Source organism: Tinamus guttatus, unplaced genomic scaffold (genome assembly GCF_059628265.1).
Source record: "Tinamus guttatus ecotype Peru unplaced genomic scaffold, ASM5962826v1 Tinamus_guttatus_pri_ptg000311l, whole genome shotgun sequence".
Taxonomy (NCBI): Eukaryota; Metazoa; Chordata; class Aves; order Tinamiformes; family Tinamidae; genus Tinamus; species Tinamus guttatus.
Genome location: NW_028288845.1, coordinates 2560619 through 2574510, shown reverse-complemented (window position 1 = coordinate 2574510; position 13892 = coordinate 2560619). Strand labels below are relative to the sequence as shown.

The 13892-nt window shown below is 42.0% G+C and overlaps 1 protein-coding gene across 1 annotated transcript in view; it reads left to right on the top strand.

Annotated features, from left to right (window-relative positions):
• Positions 1 to 13892, top strand: part of PID1 (phosphotyrosine interaction domain containing 1) — a 73364-nt gene that overhangs the window by 30152 nt on the left and 29320 nt on the right. Inside the window, exon 2 of the mRNA XM_088528512.1 lies at positions 944 to 1090. Coding sequence (XP_088384638.1) covers positions 944 to 1090 — 147 coding nt within the window. The remainder of the gene's footprint in view (positions 1 to 943; positions 1091 to 13892) is intronic.

Here is a 13892-nt window from a genome sequence, read left to right as displayed (position 1 = left end):
CCACCAATGCATAGTAACAAATGAAAATGTTCAGTTTCTAAAGTCAAGATCAGCTCAAAGAAACCCCTAAATGTTGGGATGTTTCTCACTTGATTTCACAAAACCAATTTGGAAATTTTTCAAGGGCTGGATTTCTTCGCTCAAGCAAACATTGAAAAAATTTTCATTAACAACCTCCCTGCTCGCTTTGCTTTCTAGACCCTTTTCTATCCAGTCCTGGGGGATTCTTTTTCTTTGTTTTAACAAGTGGCAAGTTTTTAACAGCACCTCTCAGTAGTGGTACCTCACTACGTACCCGTAGTGGTCCCTGCACTGGGGACCAGAGGAGCTGTTCCTCACAAAGGGACAGGAGGAGGCTGAAGGCCAAGCGAGGAGGCAGGTTGCTCGCTGGGAAGGGCAGATTCCACCAAGGCCAGTGAGATAAGATTTAAGTAGAGAGAAAAGAAAAAGAGGGATGGATGAAACTGACTTCTTTAAAATGGTCACTGATGAAAGAAGGAAGACTACTCTTCCCTCCCCTCCCACCAGCTTTCTCCCTCTGTGTTGTCTTTAACAGAGAAAGGAGGCTTGTGAGCAGTTTTTATATGTCTGGGATTTGGAATGAAGGGAGGTTGAATTTAGAGCTTTTTTGGAAGGCATGTGAATTCTGATGTTAAACCCTAGATGAGTATGAAAGCTTTCTTCCTCCCATCCCTGCTCTAAAATGCTTGAACCATGTCTTTCTGTGTGTGCAAATCTGGTTTAATTAAAAACAGTTTTCTTGTTGATAATAGTAATAATGGATCTTCACCTTCTGAAGTTATAAAACGTGATGAAGTGTGTTACCTTTCCCTGGAAATTTCCAAGGCACTCTGAATAGCAAATGAAACACATTGGAACAAATGCAGTTGCTAATTTTTTGTCCCCTAGAACCCAAGTTAATTGCTTTTCTTTCTCCGTTTAGCACTTTCAGACCATGTTAAAAACAAAGCTGAATGTTTTAACTCTCCGGAAGGAGCCTCTCCCGACCGTGATCTTCCACGAACCAGAAGCTATTGAGCTGTGCACCACAACTCCGCTCATGAAGACCCGGGCTCACACTGGATGCAAGGTACTTGGGAGGAAATGTTCAAGGGGCAAGACCACTGCAGAGGTGTCCCATGTGTGTACGAGGGATCCGAAGAGCTCCAATTAACGTTGTGGTTGTTGTTGTGGAAATCCCATTAACTATTAGCTTTACGGTCTGCAAATCAAAAAGGTCATTGGGGTTTAGAATTTAAGTTCTGGGTTGTCAGCACCACCAGTTCTGGTGTGTGGTGCAATGCAAATTGCAGAGGGTTTATAACTACTTGCACTTAATGTCACTGATGGTAAACACAGCCTTTGCTTTCTGTGAGTGTCAGTATTGAGATGGGAGCTGAAGGACCAAATGTTCATAGTGCTTATACAGCCATGCTAAGTGAGATACAGTCCTACAGAAATGGGGTTGCAGCCTGATACTGGAGGATGGTTGTTTAAGAAGGCAACAGTTGGGCCTTGAATTAGTTGTGCAGCCAGATGAATTTACCCACTTACATCAAAGCACAGTTTCTGAACAAGCTTTACTTCTTTAAGGTGTAGCAGCTGAAGTGCTTCAAGTGTGCTCTTCTGTGGGAAGAAACTTTATTAAAAAAGCAGCTAACAAATGTGCTCCATGTGCATGTCCTGATGGAGCCATTCTGTTGTTAGAGAGAGTCTGATCTTGGGGTTGGAAGAAATCGCTTCATGTTTTGTTCTTTTTTCCCTGATGCCTTTCCTGGCGTAGTGTCTGCACTATGGGAGTCATGTGTGAATGTGGGAAGTGAATTGCCCTGGCACCTCCAGGGCCAGCACTTTATCTGCAAAGTTTCTCACTGGGAAGTGTCATTTTTTTGTTTGACTCTTACCTGCTGAAATAGCCAAGAAAGGAGCGTGTTCTTTGGTGCTGAGCCCTGCTGCTCAGTGGCCCTACTGTGTCTGGTGCATTAACTCATAGCATCTGCTCTTCCGTACTGATGTCTTTTGTCCTTTATGTTGACAGGTAATGAATTTTTAGAGAATATTTGCTATCATAAATATGATTCACAAAGTATTTGCCTTCCACCCCTGGTGTGAGGAGTTCAGACGTAATAATGCTTTCTGAAGTCAGAATGTGTGTGTAGAATTTAAATGAGCATTTTTATTCAACCTGTGCTTCCTCAACTGGAAAAGATGGATTGCAAAGAGATGCTCAACTCCCCAATGCAGAGAATTTTGCTCTATATTTAGTTTTTTTTTTTTTTTTCTCCTTGCAAAGCAACATGGTGGTTATGACTAGGGAGCTCTTATTTTGCCCAGTTTCTTTATTCCCAATCTATTTTTTATGTTTTTCTTTCCTGACTGAATGTATTCCTCTTGTAGTGGGCTTGTATCCTCCAGCTGTTTCTAAGTAATTAGCCTGCCTTGCCTCTCTTCCTGCCAATTATTAGTTTCTTGCTGAGTGATACTCTGTGTTGCCATTACAAAGCCAATATTTTGTAATAAGAGTTTTCTCTCTATGTGGTCTGATCTATCATAGCTATTCCAGGTTGTAAGTGGGGAAAATGCTGTGGTGTGTACAGCGTTAACTCTCATGAGAAATGGCTTTTTAAGCAAGAGCGCTGCATTGGGTTTTTACTTTCTTTCATGAGTCATACTCTTTTGATCCTTAATCGTTTTATTCCTCCTCACTGAAATCCCTCCAATTTTTCTATGTAATCCCATTAATGAGATAGCATCATTCTTCTCACACAGCTCCAGACATCTCATTTTATTGCAGTTTTAACATAAGCTGGCATCATCATGTTATGGGAACTTGACATATGCAATTGCTTTGCTGCTCAGAGGTCTGGGCATTGACTTTCTTGGGAGATTGCTCTTTTCCTTGTCCTTTCATCACAAGACCAGCTTCTTTTTGCCATTTGGCTTTTGCTGTTGAATCTTGAAGCAACAAACTCTTCAGCTGAGATCCAGGCTCATTTTATAATTTTATGTGATGGTTTTAGCTGAAAAATAGCTGAAAAATCTTTTACTTGAGGAAGTCTGCAGGGAACCCCTGCAAAGCTTGCAAAATTAAGTAACTGAGCAAATTTCTCTTCCCTGCTCAATTCCAGAACTAATGTTGCTTTGTTGTCATCGTGTTTCCTGAAATATAATTTGACTTGCAGCAGAAGGCTCAGGACTGGTTCCCCCTTCTCAGCACATCCACCCCTGTGTGCTCTTGCTGGCTGAGCCTTTTCCCACTCTCTGGATTCTTTGGCGTGATTTTGCTCGGCAGGAAGGAAGAGGAAGTATTTGCCCAGAGTTGCTGGGCAGAGCGATTGTCACGGGTGCCTGGGTGGTCCCAAGGCTGGCAATAAGATTAAGTCTTTCCTCCCACCCAGCCAGACAACACTTTAAATTGCAGGTTTGTAATTTGCCCTTTCTAAATAGAGGATTTCTGTGTATACTGGCATGTAGATGTGTGTATAAAGAACTGTGTCTTTCCTCATTTGGAGCCAAAGGATTTGGATATGACGGTAGTTATGTTACTTGTGGCTCTCTCGCATCAAACACGGTGCACTCGTGTTTCAGCTGGAAACTGATGTTATCGTAGCACTAAGTACAGACAGATGGAAACTGAAAATCTGGAACATCTCCAGAAAATGGGTTGCTGTCTACCCAGAAATGTATGCTTTCTCTGGACCTTTTAACAGATTTGTTTAAGTTCTGAGTATTTCATTCTTCACTAATGTCCTAATGAGCTTACACTGACTCTAACGTTTCCTGACTTCTGTCCCTTGAAGCTACAGAGGTGGTGCGAAGAGAAAGGGCTAAATTGAGTGTGTGTCTGCTGCTGCTGCATTTCCACACACACTTGCTGTAACACAAAAGGACAGAGGTTAAAAACATTGCCTGCAACTTTTGAAGTGGTGTCATAGGTTTAGCATTTTTATTAAATTACAAGGCTCTTCAAAGTGAAGTCAGTAGTGAAGAGTCAGTAACCCGACTCAGGACTGCTTTCCTTCAGATGTTGTCACCCACCTGGGTGAGGTGATCTTGTTCTTCCCATTTCCACCACTGCATAAGCTGTGCTCATCCACATGGGAGGCCACGATTACAGAAACATCAGCAGTCCAAGTAATTCTGTTCTTAAGAATATGCTTTTATTAAGTGGCAAAACATATTTTTGTAACATGGTATTTGCAGGCATGAAACTCAGTTTGCCTGTCTTACTGTATTCTTTGGATAAGATTATTAATTGAGGCTTTGCTGAAGGTATGATATTGAGATTTCTGCACTAACTTAGTTTTAAATAAGAAGATAAAATAATACTTTAGCATAAGGCTGAGAAAAGTTGTCTTTAATGTCTTGCAAACATGGCATTAGAGCATTATCGGCATTTTAAAAATCAAATAATTCACATATTGATGCAGATTTAAAAAACAGCCAAGAATTAATAAAAAGAAATAAACCTTATCTTTTAGAATAGCTTAAATGATCACTCTCAAGGCAGAAGGAGCAATGGCTGCACTGTCTGCCATGTGGTGACGGTTGCTGTTGGTTTTATTCTGCGTCCGTGCCACAGAAGGTGACAGGTCTACAGTATTATGGGGGGAACATCTGCTGTCTGGGAGCCTGGGGAGTGTTTTCCCTTCCCCTTTCTGCTAAATTTTTCTCCAAACGCTCTTTTCAGGACGAGAGTCCGTATATGCCATGCCATTAACTGCAGGCCCTGCTGATAAATCTTAGCACATGTGAAACCATTATTTGTGCAGTATAATTTCCATCATGAGGCAGAGGCTTGAATTTAGTCTACAACGTAAACAGTTATAACAAATATATAGGATTAATAGTGAGCCGTGGATAATGATCTGATGATATTCCTTAGAAATAAGATGTTGCTCTTTGGGATAATGATTAAATAAATAATATATTGTTTTGACATTGCTCTGCTAGACCTGCTTTTGTGTAAGAGAGTCATTTAGGAATAGTACTTGCTCAGATATTGCTGCTTATTTCTGGTTTTCTGCCTTGTTAGTTTTGATTGCAAAGACCTTGGGGCAGGACTCTGTGTCACCGCATGCTTGCAAAATTCTGTGTGCTGCAGGTTGGGCTTGGTGTGTTTTGCCAGTGAATGTGTCAAATCTGATACAAACAAAACCTTCCTGGGTATTTTGATACCCAGAGACCAGGTTGCTCTGTTTTCTTTGTACTGTCCTGGTGGCTCCCAAGGGCTGAAAACGTGGGGAAAGCCAGCGCCACAGGCGGGAACGGAGTGCTTGGCAATTCCTTGTTTGGGAAGGGGCTTGTTGGGAGCTGTCATGGGCTGAGGGAGGGCGCTTGAGGGCAGCGATGGCCAGTGTGAGCAGTTGGAGCTGGTCATGGCCTCCGATACCTATCGACTGGCCAGCAGGACACGGCCAGTGGGACCAGCAGGACACGGCTGGAGCCTCTTGGGCTCCTTCCTGATAGGCAGAAGCAGCTCCTCCACTGTGAAGCAGGTTTTATGGATGTTATGCACATTATAGATCTGATCAGTATGAAATCATGTGTTAGGAGACTTTTGAGCATGCCTTTGTTTTTTGGTATCCCTGGCGTTTAATGATCTGCTGTTTTATTTAAACTTCCTCAGGTAATTTAAGTATACTACACCTCTTAAACATTTATTGCTGATTCGGCTACTCGAACCACAACAGGTTAGAAGCTGCATTTGTTCTTAAAACCACCCACTTTATCCTAATAAAGCTTAATAAAAATGTTCTCTTTGCAGCTATAGTGTGGTCAAGAACGATTCTCTGGAGTGCAGTGTTATCCAGCTGTAAATATAAGTCAGCTAGTTGGAAGGTTTTAGTCCTTTTGTAAGCTTGTAACTTTAAGGTGACTATTAACGTAATAAAGAAAGAAAATTAAGCAAATGAAACAAAGTCAACTAACATCACTCCCCAGCTGGTTATTTTCTACCATGCTTCATTTGAATGTGGACCTCAGAGCTTATTTTCTTGCTTTTTTAAAGGCCTTCTGTTATTATGCTTAAGCATTATATATTTTCTCTCTGAAGCGAGAGCATTATTTTTGTAGTCTGTTCTGTTTTTCTGCTTCTTATTCCTCTTACCAGATGAGCCAAAAGGGAGCATGTGAGTTTTGCTTGGGACAGATCTTAATAGCCTCAGTATATTTAGAGACGGTGCTTAGTGGTAAGAGACTTAATAATGTATTCGCAAAAAGCAAAGCTAATGTCACAACAAATGTGCCAAAGAAAGACCAAGTATTTTGTTTACTCTTGTCCATATAGCATTATGTGAAGCAAAGTGCTTCATCCCAAAGCTAGGGAACAGTAGAGCTCTTGCTGAAGCCGTTATAGGTGGGTTTGTCCCAGAACACTTCAAAGAATTTGGCGAATTCCTGTCCTACTGTTGATGATGGGGACGTGTATGCTCAGTGCTTCTCCAGATGTGACCATACAGGCAGGTCCTGTCCTGCACCTGGAGAGTTAAGGGACAGGCTGTTCTTGGCTCTGCGGAAGCGTGGCCTTGCAGGACATCTCCACGCAGCGTGGCCTTGCAGGACGCCTCCATGCAGCATGTCCTGCACAACATCCTGCGGACGAGGAGCAGAGCCTCAGCGAGATCTCTTATGTATCATTTTATTTACTTCACGATGCAGAGCCCATTTACGTCAGGGAGAATTTATGCTTTGACTGAGTGCAGAGGAGCTAATAGAAATATAATGGGTAGATGCAAGTGAAGAATGTTGTTGAAGTGGCATAATGCTTCATTTCCTAAAGTCCATGAGTTGCAGGCAGAGAATATAAATTAGCTAAAGCAACTGAGTAAATCTTAAGTGGCGTCTTAAGACGCTTTAAATAGCGTCTGTACTATGCAGAATGTACTTTGGCGTAACTTTATTTTTTTACTGGTAAAGTGGCATTGTAAGACTAATGTATTCTGAGAGCACTAGAAGTTATGTCCTGTCAGATATTTTATTGGTGTGTGTGTGTGTGGTTTTTCCCCCCCCTTCCCCCCACCTTAGCATTTGCACAGGTGACATTTTTCAAGCAGTGGTTCAAGTAAACGACATCTTGCTATTCGGGAAGTTCTCATGTCTAGAAGCAGCCTTGTCTTTCACAGTCAGCATCACGGTTCTGATCTACCCCTTTTCCTTTACAGGAGGGAGTAGGTGCATGTGGGATGGCCCCTGGGGGCCAGGCGCTCTGTACTCCCCTGCCCTCCTGACCACGCAGGAGGGTCCCCGTGTCCCCTGCACAGGGAGCAGATGCTCCCAGCACCTCCTTGTCCTGTGTGAACCTGCAGAGCAGGAACGTCCTGCCCTGCGCGGAGCAGTTTGCTTGGGCAAGCCAGGGTTTGTTCGGGAGCGTGTGCTGGAGCCCATCGTCCTGAGCAGCGGGTTACAGAGAATATCCCCTAGGCAAAACTTTAAAATAGCAAGGAAATTAAATTGATAGTGGTACATGTGTCTATGTGAGATACTGCTGAACGTCAGCAGACCTGGTCGAGATCATGGGAAACTTAATATTATTCACTTAGTACAGGACTTTTCAAATCATCTAGGGCTGAGAAAATAAAGGAAGATACACGTATTGTAGTCTTGTAGAAAAACATAAAATTTCTGAATAGAAAGTTATAAATTTTTCAAATTTTCTGAGGGAATAATATTTAATTACATAACCACTTAATATGATGTAGTACAGGCCCATAAAGAGTAAAGTCTGACTTTATGCAACCTGGCAGAAAGCAAAGGTGCTAGTATAAAGTGTGGTGGTAAGTGTAAAGTCCTAGAGACCTATGGATTTGTTAGGATATTTATTTTTTTTATGCTGTAGAAAATACTGCGCTCTTCAGAGCTGCTCATGCAAGGCCTCCTAATCATAGGAGCTAATTGGTTCCATAATAATTAAGGTTCAGATATCTAAGACCTAATAGCTTCTGACGTACACGAATTAAAACGAGATTGAAATTTATTGCAGTGGTTATGCCGAGCAGATGCTGCAGTCGTCGGTGATTGTTTTGTTCCAGTGTGTGTCCTTGAGAGGCGTCTCTGTCCCGGCACGGTGACTTTGGAGCGAGGCTGGAGCTGGGATCTGTGGGAGCAGCTGGAGAGTGGGGGCACCGTCCTTTAGAGCGCTGCTCCCTGGAGCCAGGGAAGTTGTCTGGCTTCTGTCAGAACGGTGCAAGCCCGGGCTGTGGGGCTCGGTGCTGGTGGCGGCCTGAGCACCAGGACCTTGCAGTGCTGTGCGGTGGCCGCTCTTGGCTGTGCTCTGGGCAGGAGTGTGGGTGTGGTGCCAGGCCTGATCCGCGCAGCTCCGCTTCCCTTTGAGGCCAAGGAAACGGAGGCTGGAACAGGATTCTCCTGACACGGCAAGATCCCCTGGCCCCACTCCTCAGTGGGAGCGTTGGCTGTGGGGATGCAGATGGGTGTCCCAGTGGTGAAAGGTTGGCAGATCCACCCGTGGTGCCACCCACCGCTGCTCTGAGGGTCCCTCGAGTCACCCTGTTTGCTGAGTACTACTGCAGTATAATCTGCAGCACTGTGTGATAATATAAATATGTCAGCTTGGGCGAGGAAGGAATTTTTTCCATTCTTGCGAATGGACGTCAGTGTCTGAAACTACTACTGACATGATTTTTTTTATTTCATAAGATTTTTTTTGTCTATTAGTGAAATGTTCAGGAAAATAACCATCTTCAAGGCATACTTCCAATTTGAATTCTTTGTGTTTGTTATGTAGTACTGATAAACCACCTTCATTGTAATCACTTGTGAGCATCTGACGCGGGACTGGTGGTGTTTCAATGAGCTTTGCTCTCCTGTGAGCATTTATAGCCTGTACAGGAATAACAAGTGCAGCAGAAATACGATACCCCCGCCCTGCAAAACTGCTCTGTCTCCTTTCTTCAAGTTTTCTGTCTGGCAAGCAAATCAGTAAGTATTCCCTGGGTAAGAACTTTTCTTGCACTTATAATTCAAGAATCCCTGCTATTTACTTTTAGACATTTTACAGCAAGATCTTATTAAAAGATATGTATTGTCACTGAATTTCACAGCAGTGTAAAATTGGAATTAAGTTTATTAAGATTTTTAGTGGTGAAAGAAAAACTGAAAGGATGGACTGGCAGTACCTGTTAACTCTGACAGAAAGGAATACGGTTTTAAATGCAGCGTGAGTAGGGTTTCCCCTTGCCAGGAGCTGGCATTAGTTTGTGTGTTTGGTATCAGGGTTCCTTTCTGGCTGCAAAGGCAGGACAAGTTGGGAGGAAACTAATGAATTAATCAGTGGGAAGATGGGCTTAGGTCATTTTATATATATATATATATATTTATATTTCATCTATAATTCACAGTTATGCATGTGGTCTTCAATTAAAGTGCTTTCAAGATTTAGGTGGCATTAGCTAATAAGGAAATCAGGATATGGATGAGCTCCCATTTGGTAGGAGCCCATGTCACTGGTGGCTCTTGTTCTTGGTCACATGTGCTTGGCGCAGGGTTAGCCCTTGTTCTGTGTTTCAGCAGCACCTGATGCATGTAGGAAAAGGGAGTTCAAATTCAGTAAGCACCCAAATTAAAACCATATTAGCTAAACCATGCTAAAGTTGTCTCTGGCTACTCTTCCAAAGTAAATTAAATTTAAGATAAATTGTGTTCTGTTCTACTGCAGGGAAATTTAATGCAATTAACTCCTGAAAGTTTATTCAAATATATGTATTTTTTCAGCTTCTGCGGGTTCTTGATAGCTGAAATGAGTCTGCAGTAAAAAGAAAGCCTCCCCGCCCCCCAAAATGAAACAAAACAGACAGTTATGTGGGGTAGAAAGGCTTTTTTTGTTGTTTTTTTTTGTTTGTTTGTTTTTTTTAAAGTGTAACCTACCCTTTGCCACTTAGATCCACCTTGTTGGCCTTTTCCAAAGAGGCCTGTGGCAGTGCCATAGGCCTAAAATCGGTAACTCATGGCTGTTTAAAAGACGCTTATCAAGAAATTACGCAATGGGAAATTACATTCTTACCATAATTTTACGCAAAGGAATTTCAGTTTAGTAGTCCTCCATGGTGAAATTGGAGGGCTCATGTTGTGAAAATCCATTGTGAAATTGGAGAGGAGAAGTTTAAGTAACGTAACCCCTGGACTTTGTCACCTGAGCCTTGCGAGCAGTTACGGGGCACTCTTGCTGTCTCTTCAAATTCCTCAGCGAGGCCTCTCGCTTCGCAATTGAGCCATCTTCTGCCACTAAATTCTGATGGATGGTTGCCATGCTAAGGATGAGTACGGAGCACCAAGGCAGGGGCAACTCGTTGAAGATGAGCCCTGCTTGACTCTTGGGCTATAGGCCCAACAGCAAAGGGAGGCGCGTCCTTCAACTGAGCATTAAAGCAGAACTTTGCAACACATTTCATAATATTATTTTTATTCCAGTTTGTTCCTTAGTAAAATGGTGAATCATATTTTGGATTGGCAGACACAGACATTATGACTGCAGATGTACTTGTGTAGGGCTTTTCCCCCTCTTTGAATTAGGTGCCATGTTTGCTCTCCATTATCAATTACTTTTATGTCAGGATGAATGAAAGAGATTATAGAAGTTCAGGGTGCTTCTCATATTGTAGCTGCTTTCTGCAGACTGACCCTTTTGACTGCATGGAAAACTGTAAAAGTGTCATGCAGGAAGATTTAAATGAGTGCTGCTGGAGTCCCAGACACTCATTCCGAAGCTGCCATCTCTTAAGAGCTGTCTGAGCTGTACCTTACGTGCAGCCACTGCAGTCAGCCCGCCTAAAATCCCACTAATTATTTTGGAGCCATTTTTGTATGACATGTCTTGAGAAAAGAGCTTGAGCATCTGTTAAACAGATGAAGTGAAAATTCCTCTGGCTTCTATCAGCAAACATGAGCAGGTGGAGCAGCTCCAAGTCCCTGCAGCTGAGGGAGGCGCTGCCGAAGATGCATTGCTTTGCAGTAGAGAGAGAAAATCAAAAGAAAAGTAACTACGTACATATGTATATGAACATATACTTGCATACATGTGTTTTTTCTTTTGATTTGCTGGTGCTGTGTCATACCAGGCCAATGCGGGAACAGCAGCAGCTTTCTGCTTCAGGTCAAGGCTTTTTTAACTGGGTTGTCAGGCTTGTACAGCAGGCAGGACGCTGCAGAACTTTTAAGAGGGAAGACCCTAAATCTAGAGCTGTACATTGTAAGTAGGGGTCACTTCTCAGTGTAGGTGTTACACTGAGAAGTTAATGTGTTTTTTGCTTATAACAGAGCAATCAGGATGACCTTTGAAACACCATTCTCTTAATTGAAATTTTCTTGAAAATCAAATGGTTTGTAAGTTTTAGGGCAAAACTCCGGAATTGGAAAGTAAAGGTATGTTTTCTGTGCCCACTGAAGGAAATGTGTGTGGTAAGAAGCTGTTATTGCTGCCTCAGAGGAAAGGCCAGCTGGCATCAATTAGCACTTTTTTCCATATGTACTTTTACAGAAATATTTTTTTTCTGAGCAGGTCTCACAGTGCTTTAATGACAGTTAATTAATCCTCACCACAGTCCTGTGCACAGTTGCACCATTTTCACGTGGCAGGCTGGAGATCAGGAGGTTAAGTGACTAATCCATTGTTGCGCAGTGAATCAAAGACAGTTCAGCTCCATCCTGTCCTGTCTGTCTTTGCAAAGCGTCACTGCTGTCAGTCAGAAAACAAAACAAAATATGACAAAAAAAAGGATGGCAGTGATTATGTGGTGCATTTTCGAACACCCTTCATGGAACAATACTTTTTCAACAATGTATGGGACAGAGCCAAAGTTTATACAACGTGTAACCTAGAGTGTTAAATGAAGGACAACTACAAAGGATTAACTATCTTGTATGTTAATTGATTTTTCTACTGTAAGTGCATGGTTGATGTACTTGGATAATTGCATAGACAAAGAATGACATTTTTCAGTACATAAAAGGAAGCCTCCCCTTCTTCTCAAGAAAAAACACTGGAAACATTTTTTCTAAATAAATGCTTTCTTCTTCTAAGAGCATGACAGTGCAGAAACACAGGCCTGCCAAATTCAGCCCTGCGTGTGAATTGAGCAAATGCCCTTCCTTGCTTTCTCTGAAGTCTGTGCCCACTTACTGAGGGCTGTTTCTCTTTTTTTTTCCTTTTTATTTATTTATTTATTTTTCCCTCCATTAAGTCTTCAAGTGCCAAGAAAGTGCAATTAAAACATAAGTACGTGGCTCATTTGATAGATATTCACTAGCAGGATGTGATGCCTGGATGGGAGCTCTGTATGTGGCTTTACGGCACTAAGAACAGAATCCGACTCCCAACATAGACGCAAAGCGTAGGAAGGCAGTGAGATGCCTAAGATGTCATCCCAAGAGCACAGTGCCTCTTGTTAGAAAGATTCCAATATGATAAAGAGTTTTACCATTTTCTTTCATTTTATTTTGTTTCTTTTAGGAAAGCTGTTAAAAGGGAGCAGGGAATTTCTAGGAAAACCTGCGCAATTACCTAGTATTTTTGTAGCTGTTACAATCAGATAATATGCAGAAAAATCATCCTGCAGTCATGTTTGACGGTAGTCACAGGATATGAGCTGTATTTCTTTATTTCCAGCCTGCAGGTGGAAGGACTGGTGGTATAAATGAGGATTATCATTGCGAATGAACTCGAGAGGCCTAGTGGGTTAGCTCAGGTTTGGTTTAAGATGGTGTGTTGCTTCACATGTCAAGGCTACCTTTCCAATTAACACCTCTAGTGCCACTGTGGCGACTAACATGGAATGTGCTAGGGTAATGGGTCAGGTCATGGTGACAGAGTGGAAGTGCTGCCTGCTCGTACAGATATGAAGTGATGCTTTCAGTAGTGCTGTGTATTCATGAGCAAATTTCCTCTTTATAGCAATATAGCTCCACAGCAACTCCACTAGACTTGTGGAATTACTCTTATATCACTCCACTGTAATATATAGTTTTGGGCATATCCAACTTATATCTCACTAGGTATTTAAGGTACTTATTTAGTATCTAAAAAGTATGTGGCTTAGGCTGCTATTCTGAAGCCTAAAATTAAGGACTCGTTAGTAGCAAATGAAACAAAAAAGACTGGTGTGTTCCTTGCAAATTATACATACATTGTCATTAACTGTCTTCTTGTGCTTTGCCTGTTGCTGCCCCAATTTGCCTATGAGATACTGATAGTGCCCAGCTTGCTAAATGCCTCCCTGCCTAGTTACTCTGCATACCCATGTGGCAGGATTCAAGGAGCAGGTTACAACGGTAATGTCAGGTTTCCCATCATTGCAAGTGTGGCCTTATTCTGTCGACCTCACAATACGGATAGGTAGCTTCAGTTTAGATTTCAGGCTTTGCCCTGAGGATACAATTAGCATCGACAGAAGGCAGTACTTTTACATTTATGAACAATCTTTTAACAAATTCTCCAAAGGTTTGGTTCAAACAAGCCATTTATTATTTAAAAAAAAAAGAACATTTTAAGGACCATCTGCCTGTTTACTTTTGAAGCCCACAAAAATAATGCTATCTTGGGGCCCTTTTGTTCTTCTTTGCAGAGTGCCATTAAGGAAATCAGGTATTGCTATTTTTTTTTCCCTTCTCCCCCTTGGTCATTTTCTTTAGATTGAATAGAGATTGATTGCTCTTCTGGGATGACAAAAGACAGGCAGCATTTTCTTGTGATATTCTGTCATTCTGTGCTAGAAGCAGTGGAGTAGATGAAGCAAACAGATTTGTGCTGGTCTTCAGCAGCAATGAATGTAGATTCTATTAAAATAACTTATTAATAATTTTGCGTTCATGTAGTTGGTTCCCATGCTATCTCATTGGCTTGAAGATTTTTTTTTTTAATTTGAATCTATGGTTTTAGATAC